Here is a 13,028-nt window from a genome sequence, read left to right on the forward strand (position 1 = left end):
TTAAGTGAAAACTTTACACTTAATGTTTCAGCAACAAGTGTCTACAGTAAGAATATGAACATAATCTGACAGATAAACTAACTTTCAAAAGCTCTGAAATTTAGCCAAAATAAACAATTTATTTTCAATGTGTTTTGGAAATAAAAAATTTTTCAGACGTAGATCTCAAATGAGTGTATTTTACTAAATCTATATATATGTAAAGTCCGAATAAGTGGTTGGTAATAACAGACTGTTAAATACAGTAGGGTAGACTTGATGTCTAGACAAGATAGTGATGAGAGCTGCACTTTTACAAAGTTCGTTACTTGCTCTGAAAAAAAAAACACAAAGAATCTTTCTATTATGTAGGGTATAAGTATAAAATGCTTAGATCATGCATACAACAAGATGGAGTTGCCTCTATGTTTGAAACAATTTAATTTTAACCCATCATGTGTTAAAAACTGACTCTTTCCATGTCTCCCAATCTAGTTAACCTTTTAGAAAGATGGTACATTTGATTAATTTTCCAGCCTTTTCACTTTAAAAGTGAAACCAAAATATCCTATTTTATACCATGAGCACAAGAGCAAGAGCTGGTGAGAGGACTGTGAAGAATCGGCTATACAGAGATGGTGACCGAAACTAGACACTCTAAGTAAAAAGAAGACGGCCATAGGCAGACAGTGATTAAATGCAATATCTTGTTTACTGAGGAAAACACTAACTGCACAATTCATCAGCTCAACAAGTACTAATTAATTACTGACTGATGCATAGCAATGAAAAAAATTTGAGTTTTTAAAAAGCATTTTAATGTAAGTACCCTATGTACTCTGTCATCAAGAGGTTTAAAAAAGAATCAACACCTAAATTTTCTATAGTTAAATCTGAAATTAGCTTTTTTATGTACTCACATAATAGTATGTACAAAAGAAGCACTATTTAGCCTTTAATTTTAATACACTTTAGATTAGGAAGAGACCTAAGATTATTCAGTCTAACTTCTTATTTTGAGGAAAAAAATGAAGAAAAGCTAGTGAGATGCCCATACGTTCAAAAAATGGTTGACATGTAGAATTAAAATTAAAATAAAAACCACATATTAAGTAGATTGATCTAGACTGAGAGTAAAATTGTATTAACCTATAACACTAATGACCTACATAGGCAACAAAATGATTTCTGAAGTAACTTGATTTTTATTAAAGTGGCTCCTACATGGCTAAAAAACAACATTTCTTCCATATACCAAGGTTGGCATAGCTATGACTGACTATAGAAAATTATGTTTTTACTAAAACAAATGTTTAAGTCTTTGAGAGTTAAAAGAAGGAAAGAAGAAAAATAACCAATCCCCTCTATCAAGAGTCTCTGAGTCCTCTCTGCTTTAGAACATTAGATTGGTACCCTCTCTGGATCTTAAATTATTCATGTGTACATTTTAACTGTAAGTTAGCAAATAAATATATAATCAACCATTCTGTTAATAGAGAGACTTACTTACAGGCAGGAATAATCAGCTTTTTCATAAAACAGCTTTATATTATTAAGTAGTATCCTGAAATAGCCAGAGGTCTTAAAAATAAATTTGCCTTCATGGTACTTGTTCTCTTTTTAAATTATCCAACAAAGAAGAAGAAAGACAAGATAGACTCGCCCCCCCTTACAAATGGTGATTTTCTGCAAACTGAGGAATATCATGAATAATACATTTAAAGAACATTATCAATATTCTTTATACATCTCCATAATTAGGCTGGCTTAGATATTATTAATTGCATCTACTAACATATTTTAAGAAAGGCTGACAAAGATTGGTACAGGGAAGAAGTTCAGATTCTCTGCAAACTCACATATTCCAGTTATTCTCAAACTTGGCAAGCCATCAGAACCATGAGAGTTAAACACGTATGCTGCTGATCTCCTATGCAATTATTAAAACCTGCACAGCACTTCACAAGACCTAAACACAGCATCTGACACTCACAGTATTAAAGCAACTGTTCCACATCCCAAACTGTTCATTTTTAAGTATAATACTGTTTATTTTAAACATACACATATATACTTTTTAATGTGGAGAAAGCAGAGGATCTATACTTTGAAACATGGTTTCCAAGGGATTATAAATGTCTATTAATAGGGGACTAGTTATATATATTTACTGATATAGAATGGTCACTAAAACACCAAACAGGGTAGACAGTATGCTATGGTATTTAAAGAAAAAGTATGGAGACACACCCACCAACTTTTATCTCTACTCACCTGAATCAAACATGTTCCAGATGTTTGTGTATGTATATACATATGTGCATACACACAGGGTATGTATACATGTACATACACATACATAAATACTGCATATAAACTCTGTATACATATATACTACATACATATAACTTATCAGTTTATCTATACACTGGGAAAAGAAACTGGGCAGCTAAAAATTATGGATGAGAAGGAAACTTGTTTTTCACTGCATAATCTCTTGTGTCTTTTGAATTTTATCCTTGTGTATTTTATCACTCAAAATACATTTTTCAATAGATGGGATGGACAATATTTAAACTAAGCCAAAGGACATGCTTTTAATATATAACCATAACTTGAGTTCCTAATTAAACCTTATTGCTGTCAATATAATCAACTGCACATCTGAATAGAAAAGACTTTCATTAATATTTGTTTCGGGTGATATTTACAAAGTGTTACAACTTATCCAACTGAATACTTAAGGTCTACACATTATATTGCATGTTAATTATACCACAATTAAAAAACAGTATAAAACGTCTTACATAAAAGTAAGGTGGTAATTAATCACTTTCAGCATATCAGAAGCTCTGTGTGTGTGGTAAGTTGCTGCAGTCATATCTGACTCTTTGCAACCCTATGAACTGCAGCCCACCAGGCTTCTCTGTCCATGGGATTTTCCAGGCAAGAAAACGAGAATGGGTTGTCATGCCCTCCTCCGGGAGATCTTCGCAATCCAGGGATCGAACGTGCATCTCCTGAATTGCAGGGAGATTCTTTACCACTGAGCCATCAGGGAAGCCCAGAAACTATAGAAGAACTTATGAAAATACAGTCACTTCCTTTCAATTCCTTATTAGTAAAATCAGCATCACCTGGGAGAAGGTCAGACATTCGAGTCTCAAGCCCCATTCCAGAACTACTGAATGAAAACCCATATCTTAACAAGATCCCCCAGTGATTTACAATACACTGAAGTTTGAGAAGCTCTGACAACTTATTAACCAGAATATTTATGGCTGAAATCCATGAAACCATTCTTTGTAAAAGCCCCCTAGATGTACAATAAAGGCAGAGAATCACAATATAAGCACTGTGCCTTGAGAGTGAAGAGATGAAAGGTTCTTTTATTAAGACTGGTTGGCATGGCAAAAGAACTCAATAATCTTCAGCTTCTGATAGCTCAGTTGGTAAAGAATCTGCCTGCAATACGGGAAACCTGGGTTCAGTCCCTGGGTTGGGAAGATCCCCTGCAGAAGGGAAAGGCTACCCACTCCAGTATGGTGGCCTGGAGAATCCCATGGACTGTACAGTCCATGGGGTCGCAAAGAGTCAGACACCACTGAGTGACTTTCACTTTCACTTCATACACTCACTATCCTTATACTGCTTCGTTAAGTACCTATTTCTCTACAACCTTCTGTGTCCTTAGGAGGATTTTAGCCATGCTGACACTCTTAGTCATATGATCTGCTAGGTCAACCATGTACATGCAGATTTTTTGTCTGTATGTATGTATACATACACATACTCATTGGATTCCATCTGAAGGAAGAGGAAGATAGATGAAACTAAGTCTCATCTTGCCAGTGGGAAATTACAAGTAGATTTAAATATTATATGCCAGGATCCCAAGAAAACAGAGGATCTCACTGAGAGGCTATATCTAAGCACAATTTTATCAAAATCTGAGGGATTTTGTAAATCTAAAATAAGACAATTCCAAAGAGTTAAAAGTAAATATTGTTTTATCCCTCAAGGTACAATAGAGCAAAGAAGGTATGTAATAATAGGGGATTTCAATTTGTGTGCTTCATTCAAAATAACAACTTGTTAAAAGACAAGATTCCTCACTAGTAATAAAGCAAGGAGGATGCACTTTCAAACCAAATAGTTCAGTAATAGCAGGTATGTGAGGGCTTGTGGGATATATTACAATTAAGAGGTTAATGAAATTGTAAACACCCGAACCAGAATATGAATCACCTACAATTTTGTAGGTTAGATCTTCTAGGAATTACCATCATGACAGAAGTTCTGAAGTTTGCCCCTCAAAGCTCAGAAGCCAGGCAGCCTAGGAAAGTATTTCCGCAATTGAATGTAAAAAGTGGCCCAAATTGAGTAAGAGGAAGAATATCTGGGGAAATAAAAATAAGGGGAAAAAGATATACCACAGAAGCCAAAGCATAAGGAGGATAAATGTGCTGGAGCAAGAGAATGAATCATATTCACTAAAAGATATTCATGTGAAAGTGAGATGATTCAAATGATCTCTAGCAACACAATATTCAGAGATGCAACCTGATGTCTTCTGGCTCAAAGATTTTAGACCAGTGATTCTCTGCCATATGATTACAAGGTGTAAGCTTTTTAAAAAGGCATCTGCACCTCTATCCTCCAAATTCTTATATGCCCAAGAATGAGACGGCAATAAGATGGCAAAGAACATAAATCCACTCTTATTGAAGTGATTCTGATCCAATCTATTTCCATATACATGACTTTAAACAGTAAATAAGCTACATTTGTAGGCCCTTTGAATTAAATTTTGGCCTGAAGATTTAGTTTATTATATATTGCAATACTGCCTCAAGTGAATGACTTTCTTGGGATTCAAGGGCTGAAAGACCTAATTTATAGCCTTCAAAAAATTATATGTGGATATTTATCTTTATATGTGAACATATTGTACTAGACATACAAGGAAAAAAAGCAACTTTGCTATAACACCAACATTTACATTCCTACAAAGCTTGATTTGTTGGCCTCATCTACGCAGGCCCTTTTGGGGGAGGCTATTATTCATATTTTAAATCATGCAGTATTTCAAGCATATGGAAAAATATAAAACCTTTATAATATTTCTATCCATCTGGTCTTTAATCTCTAAAAATAAATGCACGAAAGTTGGAAATGGAAAAAATGGGAAGCAAATTCCCTTAAAACTAATTGTTTCATTTTCACTATAATGTTAAGACATGATTTGTAAAATAATTATGTATTATTATTTCCTAGCTTTGTGACATTTTTGAGGAATTTTGGATTGATCTTCTTGTCAATATATGAAAACTAAAGTACCCTAGCCAAAACATGGTAGCTACATTTCAATATTTAATATCATTAAGTTCTTTATTTTATAATGGTTTTACTTCTCTAATGCATCAGAATATAGTAATGACCTTTTAGATTTATTTTTCTTTCTTTAGGTCATCTCTCCTTGCACAATATGCTTCAGTATCAGATTTTTCATGTGTTTGAACAATGGGCAGATGAAAACAGAAATACAGTCATACTTACATGTCAAACATATATGCGTATCTATAAAGTATATAAAAACCTGGTTTCATACTAAATTTTGTGTGCTGCTAAGCTAGGCTCTACCTCTGACTAATCAAGATCAAACAGATCAATTATGATTAATAACGAGAAGACAGTACAAAGATTAATAAACAACAACCCAACAACCTTCCAACAGGGAGGTCAGTCAAGTTTTTCTACCAGTTATATTCTTAAGAAAAACCTCCTTAAAGAACTGCAATTTAGGTGGAAAAGAAATATAAGAAAGTAATTAATTCATTTAACAATCATTTATCAAGCACTAAGTGCTGTGCATAGGCATACTGTTAAGTGGTCAGTTTAAGATGCAGTCTCATTTCAAGTAACTAAGAGACTATCCATACAACAATTTCTTGTGAGTCCACTACATGTCAGTCACTGTTGTGGGTAATGAAGGAAGATAAAGCAGTAAACAAAACAAAGCCCTTGCTTTCATGAAGTTTCCATATGGTAAAGGAGACAAGCAAACATATGTCAAATGGCAGAGGGGGGAAAAAATCTAAAAAGAAAAGTAAGTGAGAGTAAAAAGACAATAATAATGATATATATATTCATACTGGAAGATACACCTAGTGAGAAAACCACTTTACTCTCATTTAATTGATATCTTTAAAGGTACTAATCTACCTTTCATATAGCCAAGTTAAACAGGATTTTCTCAGTCTCCATTTTCCTATACTCCTCCAAGCACCTGACATTGCTAACAAACTCTATTTTGAAACTCTGTTGGCTTACTGACAAATTTCCTATCTGGGTTCTTATCTTTTGCATTAGATTGGCATCAATATAAGCTGCACAATCATATCTAGGATTTAAATAAGATCTTCTATTTAACCAACGGAAATAGATTCTAATTGATGCGGAAATAGACAGCACCTTGCAAAAAGGTTTAATTTTGTTCTTAATTTCCAATAGTTTTTAGAAGATTTTATAACAATATAATAACATTTACTCAAGGCATTAGAGAGTAACAACATCAAAAACAAACAGCTGTACAACATGTTACATTTTATAAAGTCTTTTTATATTTACTACATTTAATTCTCATAAAGTGATAATACCCTATAAGGTAGGTAATATTTCCATATTGAAACACTTTCAAGTTTTCTATGCATAATGAGCATATGTGAGGAGGATTAAAGAGGAAAGGGCTGCTACATTTTAAATCTTAGGAAAGACAAAGCCTCTAGGCTTATTCCATTCCAAAATTATATTTCACACTATATTAAGACATAGATAGAAGGCTTTATCCTATAATGATTCCTTAAGCAATCTGCTGCTGCTGCTGCTAAGTCGCTTCAATCGGGTCCAACTCTGTGTGACCCCATAGATGGCAGCCCACCAGGCTCCCCCGTCCCTGGGATTCTCCAGGCAAGAATACTGAAGTGGGTTGCCATTTCCTTCTCCAATGCATGAAAGTGAAAAGTGAAAGTGAAGTCGCTCAGTCGTGTCCGACTCTTCGCGACCCCATGGACTGCAGCCTACTAGGCTCCTCCGTCCATGAGATTTTCCCGGCAAGAGTATTGGAGTGGGTTGCCATTGCCTTCTCCATTAAGCAATCTATTCAATCTATTAAAAATAAGATCCTGACTTTTCAGAATGATATTATTAAAAATTAGATTTAAATACCTATCCTTTATTTTTCCTTTAATATTTGAAAAACGATTAAAGGTATAATGAAAACCATTAAGAAACATCTGTATTCCCAGTATTCAAAAATAACATTTGCTAACATTTTGGTATATTTAGTATTTCTTTAAACTCATTTCTATTAAGTTTAGTAGCTTTTTATTGCTCCACACTAACTAGAATATTCTCTAAAATAGAAGCTTGCTTTTTATTAAAAGAAAAAAAAAGTAAGCAAGGGTGGGAAACAAAACTGATCACAATTACTGTGAAATCAAATCGAACACTTTTTAGAATTTTTTAAATTGTAATTTTAGGGTCATAAATGAAAAAAGATAAAATGAAACATTTTTATTCAATAAATATTGACTGTTAACTATTGTGTACAAAATGAACAAAAGATTTTGTACTTTAAGCAGACTGTATTCTCACCTGTTCAATCTCTTTGGTTTTTGTTGCTATTGCTTTAGAGCGACTGGTTAGCTGACTGTCTTCAAACAATTCTATGCCATCTGTTGCATTTGACTCAGGTTCTACTGGATGGTCAATGAACAATGGTGCTGTGGATCCCGCCTTTAGAAGAAATCAGAAATCTTTCATTACTTTCTTAAAGGACATATAGCATTTTAGATGACTACATATAAGCACTAACTGGCAGATTATCTCAAGAAAAAGTACTAAATTTGATCTGTTATAAGAAAAGAAACACTTTTAATTTTGTTATGCATAATGAACATATGAGAGCTTTCTAAGTGGTGCAGAGGTAAAAAAAAATCCGCCTGCCAACGCTAAAGCTGCAAGAGATGTGGGTTTGATCCCTGGCTCAGGAAGATTCCCTGGAGTAGGAAATGGTAACCCATTCCAGTACTCTTGCTAGGAAAATTCCATGGACAAGGAGCCTGGCAGGCTACAGGCCATGGGGTCACAGAGTTGGACCTGACTGAGCACACATACACACAATGAACATATGGGAAGAGGATTAAAGAGGAAATTCTGGCTACGTTTTAAATTTTACATAGGACAAAGCCTCTAGGCTTATTCCATTCCAAAATTATATTTCACACTATATTACGACAGAGCTAGAAGGTTTTGTCCTATAACTATTTCTTAAGCAACTTATTTAAGGAACACAGAAGAACAAAGTTCAGCTGGAAGAGAGAAGTGTGAACAAACATAAACAAATAAAATAAATAGGAACATAGAAAAGGGCTCTACTCCCAGAAGTTAAAAATATCATTCCTCCTATACCCTAAGAATTATTGAAATAACTGAAAACAACTCCAACCAGCAGTAATAATCACTTCAACAATACTGCCACAGTTCATTAATGAGTAAATAATCCCACAAAAAGCGCAAGGTCAATTATTTTACTGTCTAAAAATACTTTTGTTGAAAAGAGAAAAACTAAATAAATGAAGGAAAACTATTAGGGAATGAATAAACTAATGAATAGAGAAACTATTCATTAGTTTACTCAAAAATCTATTCTATAATAAATGCCAAGGACAGCTCAATGAACACAGGATGTATCAATGAATGGAACAGACAAAGTTCTTGCCTTCATGGAGGTTGCAGTAAGCAGTAATTTGGAAAGCATAAAGTTTGAGCTAATATATTTTAGTTGGGTAGGAGGTGAGGGAGAAAATAAGAAACTTGTACTTATTACAATTTATGGTTGTTGTAACTGAAGTAGCAACAAACAGCAGTAGGTTTAAAGAAGTACAAGATATATACTAATTAGTGGTATTTTTCATCAGTAAGAGTAGTCACATTTCAATGTCTAGTGTGTTGTACACTGCCACAAGCTCTTTAGAGATTAATTTGGCAGTATTTATCAGAATGTACTACATATCCTTTGCACTCAGCACCTTCACCTTTAAGAACTTAATTTACAGATAAAACATGTGCAATAAATGCTATGACATGGCTGCCATCAATAGCAAGTGGTTGAAAACAATCTAAATGTTCATGAAATAAATTATGCACTGTCTAGAACCAAGGAATACTAAGAAATCATTAAAAAAAAAAAAATACCAGTCTATATATTACATAATGTATCCTAACTTTTCTCCTGGCAAGGCCTAAAGGTCATTCCCCATAAATACACGGCCAATTGTGTCAAAAACAAAAGGGAAGAAAGAAATATGGGTGTTTTTGCATTTATGCATTTATATGAACAAACTATTTCCATAAGGATATTATTTCTGGGGAAAAAAATGATAAAAGAGACTGTCTCAATAGGAATAACTTAGAAGAAACTGTACCTATTCCAATGCCATTTTAATTTCTGACACGTGTATGCAAAATCTACTTTTTTAAAAAACCTGGTTTTTATAAGTCTGAGTTACATATCTTAAGGGATTTAAATTTGAAGTATATGAATCATTTAAGGGGAGAGGATTCTGGGAAGATAGCAGAGTAGAAAGCACTAGCAATCCGTTTCCCAACCTATACAAAAACTACACTGGCAGAATTTGTCTGATTTAAGTACTATGAAACTCTGGACTCTACTGAAGCCTTGTCCCATGCAGAGGAAGATAAATTGAGATTACAGTCAGCTCTCAGCACAGTAGCAGTTGGCCATGTCCCACTCTGAGCCACTTGGCAGGGAGCTGTGTACATGTTCCTAGAGCAGCTTACACATAGCCTATGGGAGTCAGGTTGGGCAAAAAGCACCCCATCCTCCAAAGAGCAGGGAACTAACTGCTCCAATCACTGATTCCTGCTTCTGATCAAGAGGTGCAGACAAAGAGGTGAACAGCCATTGTTACTATACCTCCCCCATTGTTGCAAGACCCACTTACTCTGGCTGAAGTGACTTCCAGGGTATATAAAGGTCAAGCACCCTACCACCCCTCCTTCATTTTTCATGTTTCTTCTTTTGGGAGCCACACATTAAAGATAAGGATGTTTATTTAAAAACAACAGACAGAAAGTAACTGGGTATACCAAGGGAAAAGCTCAGAAAGAACTGAGAAGACTAAAGTTTTCACCTCAGGCTGATCCTCAGTACAGAAACAGTGGCCAACAATAAAAAATAGTAACAACAACAATTGAAAAAACCCCAGCAAGCCCTAGAAAAGAGGGAGAATATGACTCTCAGAGTTACTACACTGTTAGAATCAAACACTCAGAGTGCACCAAAAAAAATTATACAAAGAAACAGCAAAGCATGGTTTATTCAAAGAATTAATCAACAGAGATTATTGAAGAAAAAGACCTAATGGAAGATCTACTGGAAAAAAACTTTTTTCAGAGCTAAGAAGATCAATAATAACAACAAAAATACACTAGAGCGATTCAAAGGCAGAAGAAAGAATTAGTGAACTTGAAAAATAGGACAATAGAAATTATCATATGAATGACAGAAAGAAAAAACATTGAAGAAAACTTAACAGAGCCTAAGGGATTTGTGGGGCACCATTAAGTGGATCAATATATTCAGTTCAGTTCAGTTCAGTCGCTCAGTCGTGTCCGACTCTCTGCGACCCCATGAATTGCAGCACGCCAGGCCTCTCTGTCCATCACCAACTCCCGGAGTCTACCCAAACCCATGTTCATCAAGTCGGTGATGCCATCCAACCATCTCATCCTCTGTCGTCCCCTTCTCCTCCCACCCCCAATCCCACCCAGCATTAGAGTCTTTTCCAATGAGTCAACCCTTCGCATGAGGTGGCCAAAGTATTGGAGCTTCAGCTTCAACATCAGACCTTCCAATGAACACCCAGGACTGATCTTTAGGATGGATTGATTGGATCTCCTTGCAGTCCAAGGGACTCTCAAGAGTCTTCTCCAACACCACAGTTCAAAAGCATCAATTCTTCGGCGCTCAGCTTTCTTCACCGTCCAACTCTCACATCCATACATGACCACTGGAAAAACCATAGCCTTGACTAGATGGATCAATATATTAGACTGGTATAAAACTAACTGCAGTTTCAGACCATGAATTTTAAATCATTATAACTAGGCTCAAACACATCTTTATTAATCAAAATAGGAACCATTACAATCAACACATTTTTGCCAATAAGAAATGTTTGTTTCCTATAGCATAAAAAAACAAGCTTTAGGATTTGATGAACTCTTGGAAAATATTTTCTGCCTCCTGCTAGTAGTAGAGGCGTTTTTTCTGCCAAAAGTTGTCGAGATGGTTGAAGGAATGGTAGTCAGTTGGCAAGAGATAGGTAAATATGGCAGATGAGGCAAAACTTTGTAGCCCAATTCGTTAAACTTTTGAAGCACTGGGAGTGCAATGTGCGGTCAGGTGTTGTCATGGAGAAGAATGGGGCCCATTCTGTTGACCAATGCTGGTTGCAGGCATTGCAGTTTTTGGTGCATCTCATCGATTTGCCAAGTATACTTCTCAGATGTAATGGTTTCACCAGAATTTAGAAACCTGTGGTGGATCAGATGGGTAGCAGACCACCAAACAGTGACCACGACCTTTTTTGGGTGCAAGCTTGGCTTTGGGAAGTGCTTTGGAGCTTCTTGGTCCAACCACTGAGCTGGTCATTGTTGGTTGTTGTACAAAATCCACTTTTCATCACAAGTCACAATCCAATTAAGAAATGGTTCGTTGCTGTTATGTAGAGTAAGAGAAGACAACATCTTGAAATGACAATTTTTTTTGTTTGTAGTCAGCTCATGAGACACCCACTTACTGAGCTTTTTCACCTTTCCAATTTGCTTCAAATACCAAATGACAGTAGAATGGTCAACACTGAGTTCTTTGGGAACTTCTCGTGTAGTTATAAGAGTATCAGCTTTGATGAGTGCCCTCAGTTGGTCACTGTCAACTTCCAGTGGCTGGCCATTACGTTCATCTTCAAGGCTTTTGTCTCCTTTGCAGAATTTTTTTTTTTTTAATTTTAACTGCAGGCTAATTACTTTACAATATTGTGGTGGTTTTTGCCATACATTCACATCAATCACCCATGGGTGTACATGTGTTCCTCATCCTGACCCTCTCTCTCGTCTCCCTCCCCATACCATCCCTCAGGGTCATCCCAGTGCACCAGCCCTGAGCACCCTGTCTCATCCTTTGCAGAATTTCTTGAACCAACACTGCACTGTATGTGTGTTAGCAGTTCCTGCGCCAAATGCGTTGTTGATGTTGCAAGCTGTCTCCACTGCTTTATGACCCATTTTAAACTCAAATAAGAAAACTGCACCAAATTGCTTTTTGTCTAACATCATTTCCCTAATCTAAAATAAATACAAAATAAACAGCAAGTAATACATCATTTATTGACTATTTATTTATAAATGACGTCATTTATTGACTATGCCAAAGCCTTTCACTGTGTGGATCACAATAAACTGTGGAAAATTCTGAAAGAGACAGGAATACCAGACCATTTGACCTGTCTCTTGAGAAACCTGTATGCAGGTCAGGAAGCAACAGTTAGAATTGGACATGGAACAACAGACTGGTTCCAAATAGGAAAAGGAGTATGTCAAGGCTGTATATTGTCACCCTGCTTATTTAACTTATATGCAGAGTACATCATGAGAAATGTTGGGCTGGAAGAAACACAAGCTGGAATCAAGATTGCTGGGAGAAATATCAATAACCTCAGATATGCAGATGACACCACCCTTATGGCAGAAAGTGAAGAAGAACTAAAGAGCCTCTTGATGAAAGTGAAAGAGGAGAGTGAAAAAGTTGGCTTAAAGCTCAATGTTCAGAAAACTAAGATCATGGCATCTGGTATCATCACTTCATGAGAAATAGATGGGGAAACAGTGGAAACAGAGTTAGACTTTATTTTTTTGGGCTCCAAAATCACTGCTGATGGTGACTGCAGCCATGAAATTAAAAG

At 35.6% G+C, this 13,028-nt stretch overlaps 1 protein-coding gene across 16 annotated transcripts in view; it reads right to left on the reverse strand.

Annotated features, from left to right (window-relative positions):
• Window positions 1-13,028, reverse strand: part of PPHLN1 (periphilin 1) — a 164,152-nt gene that overhangs the window by 38,944 nt on the left and 112,180 nt on the right. For all 16 annotated transcript variants that reach the window (XM_081593692.1, XM_081593689.1, XM_081593690.1 and 13 more), the window contains one exon: window positions 7,636-7,776. In XM_081593692.1, coding sequence (XP_081449818.1) covers window positions 7,636-7,776 — 141 coding nt within the window. The remainder of the gene's footprint in view (window positions 1-7,635; window positions 7,777-13,028) is intronic.

This window comes from Giraffa tippelskirchi, chromosome 4 (genome assembly GCF_054371585.1).
Source record: "Giraffa tippelskirchi isolate mGirTip1 chromosome 4, T2T-mGirTip1v1.2.pri, whole genome shotgun sequence".
Taxonomy (NCBI): domain Eukaryota; kingdom Metazoa; phylum Chordata; class Mammalia; order Artiodactyla; family Giraffidae; genus Giraffa; species Giraffa tippelskirchi.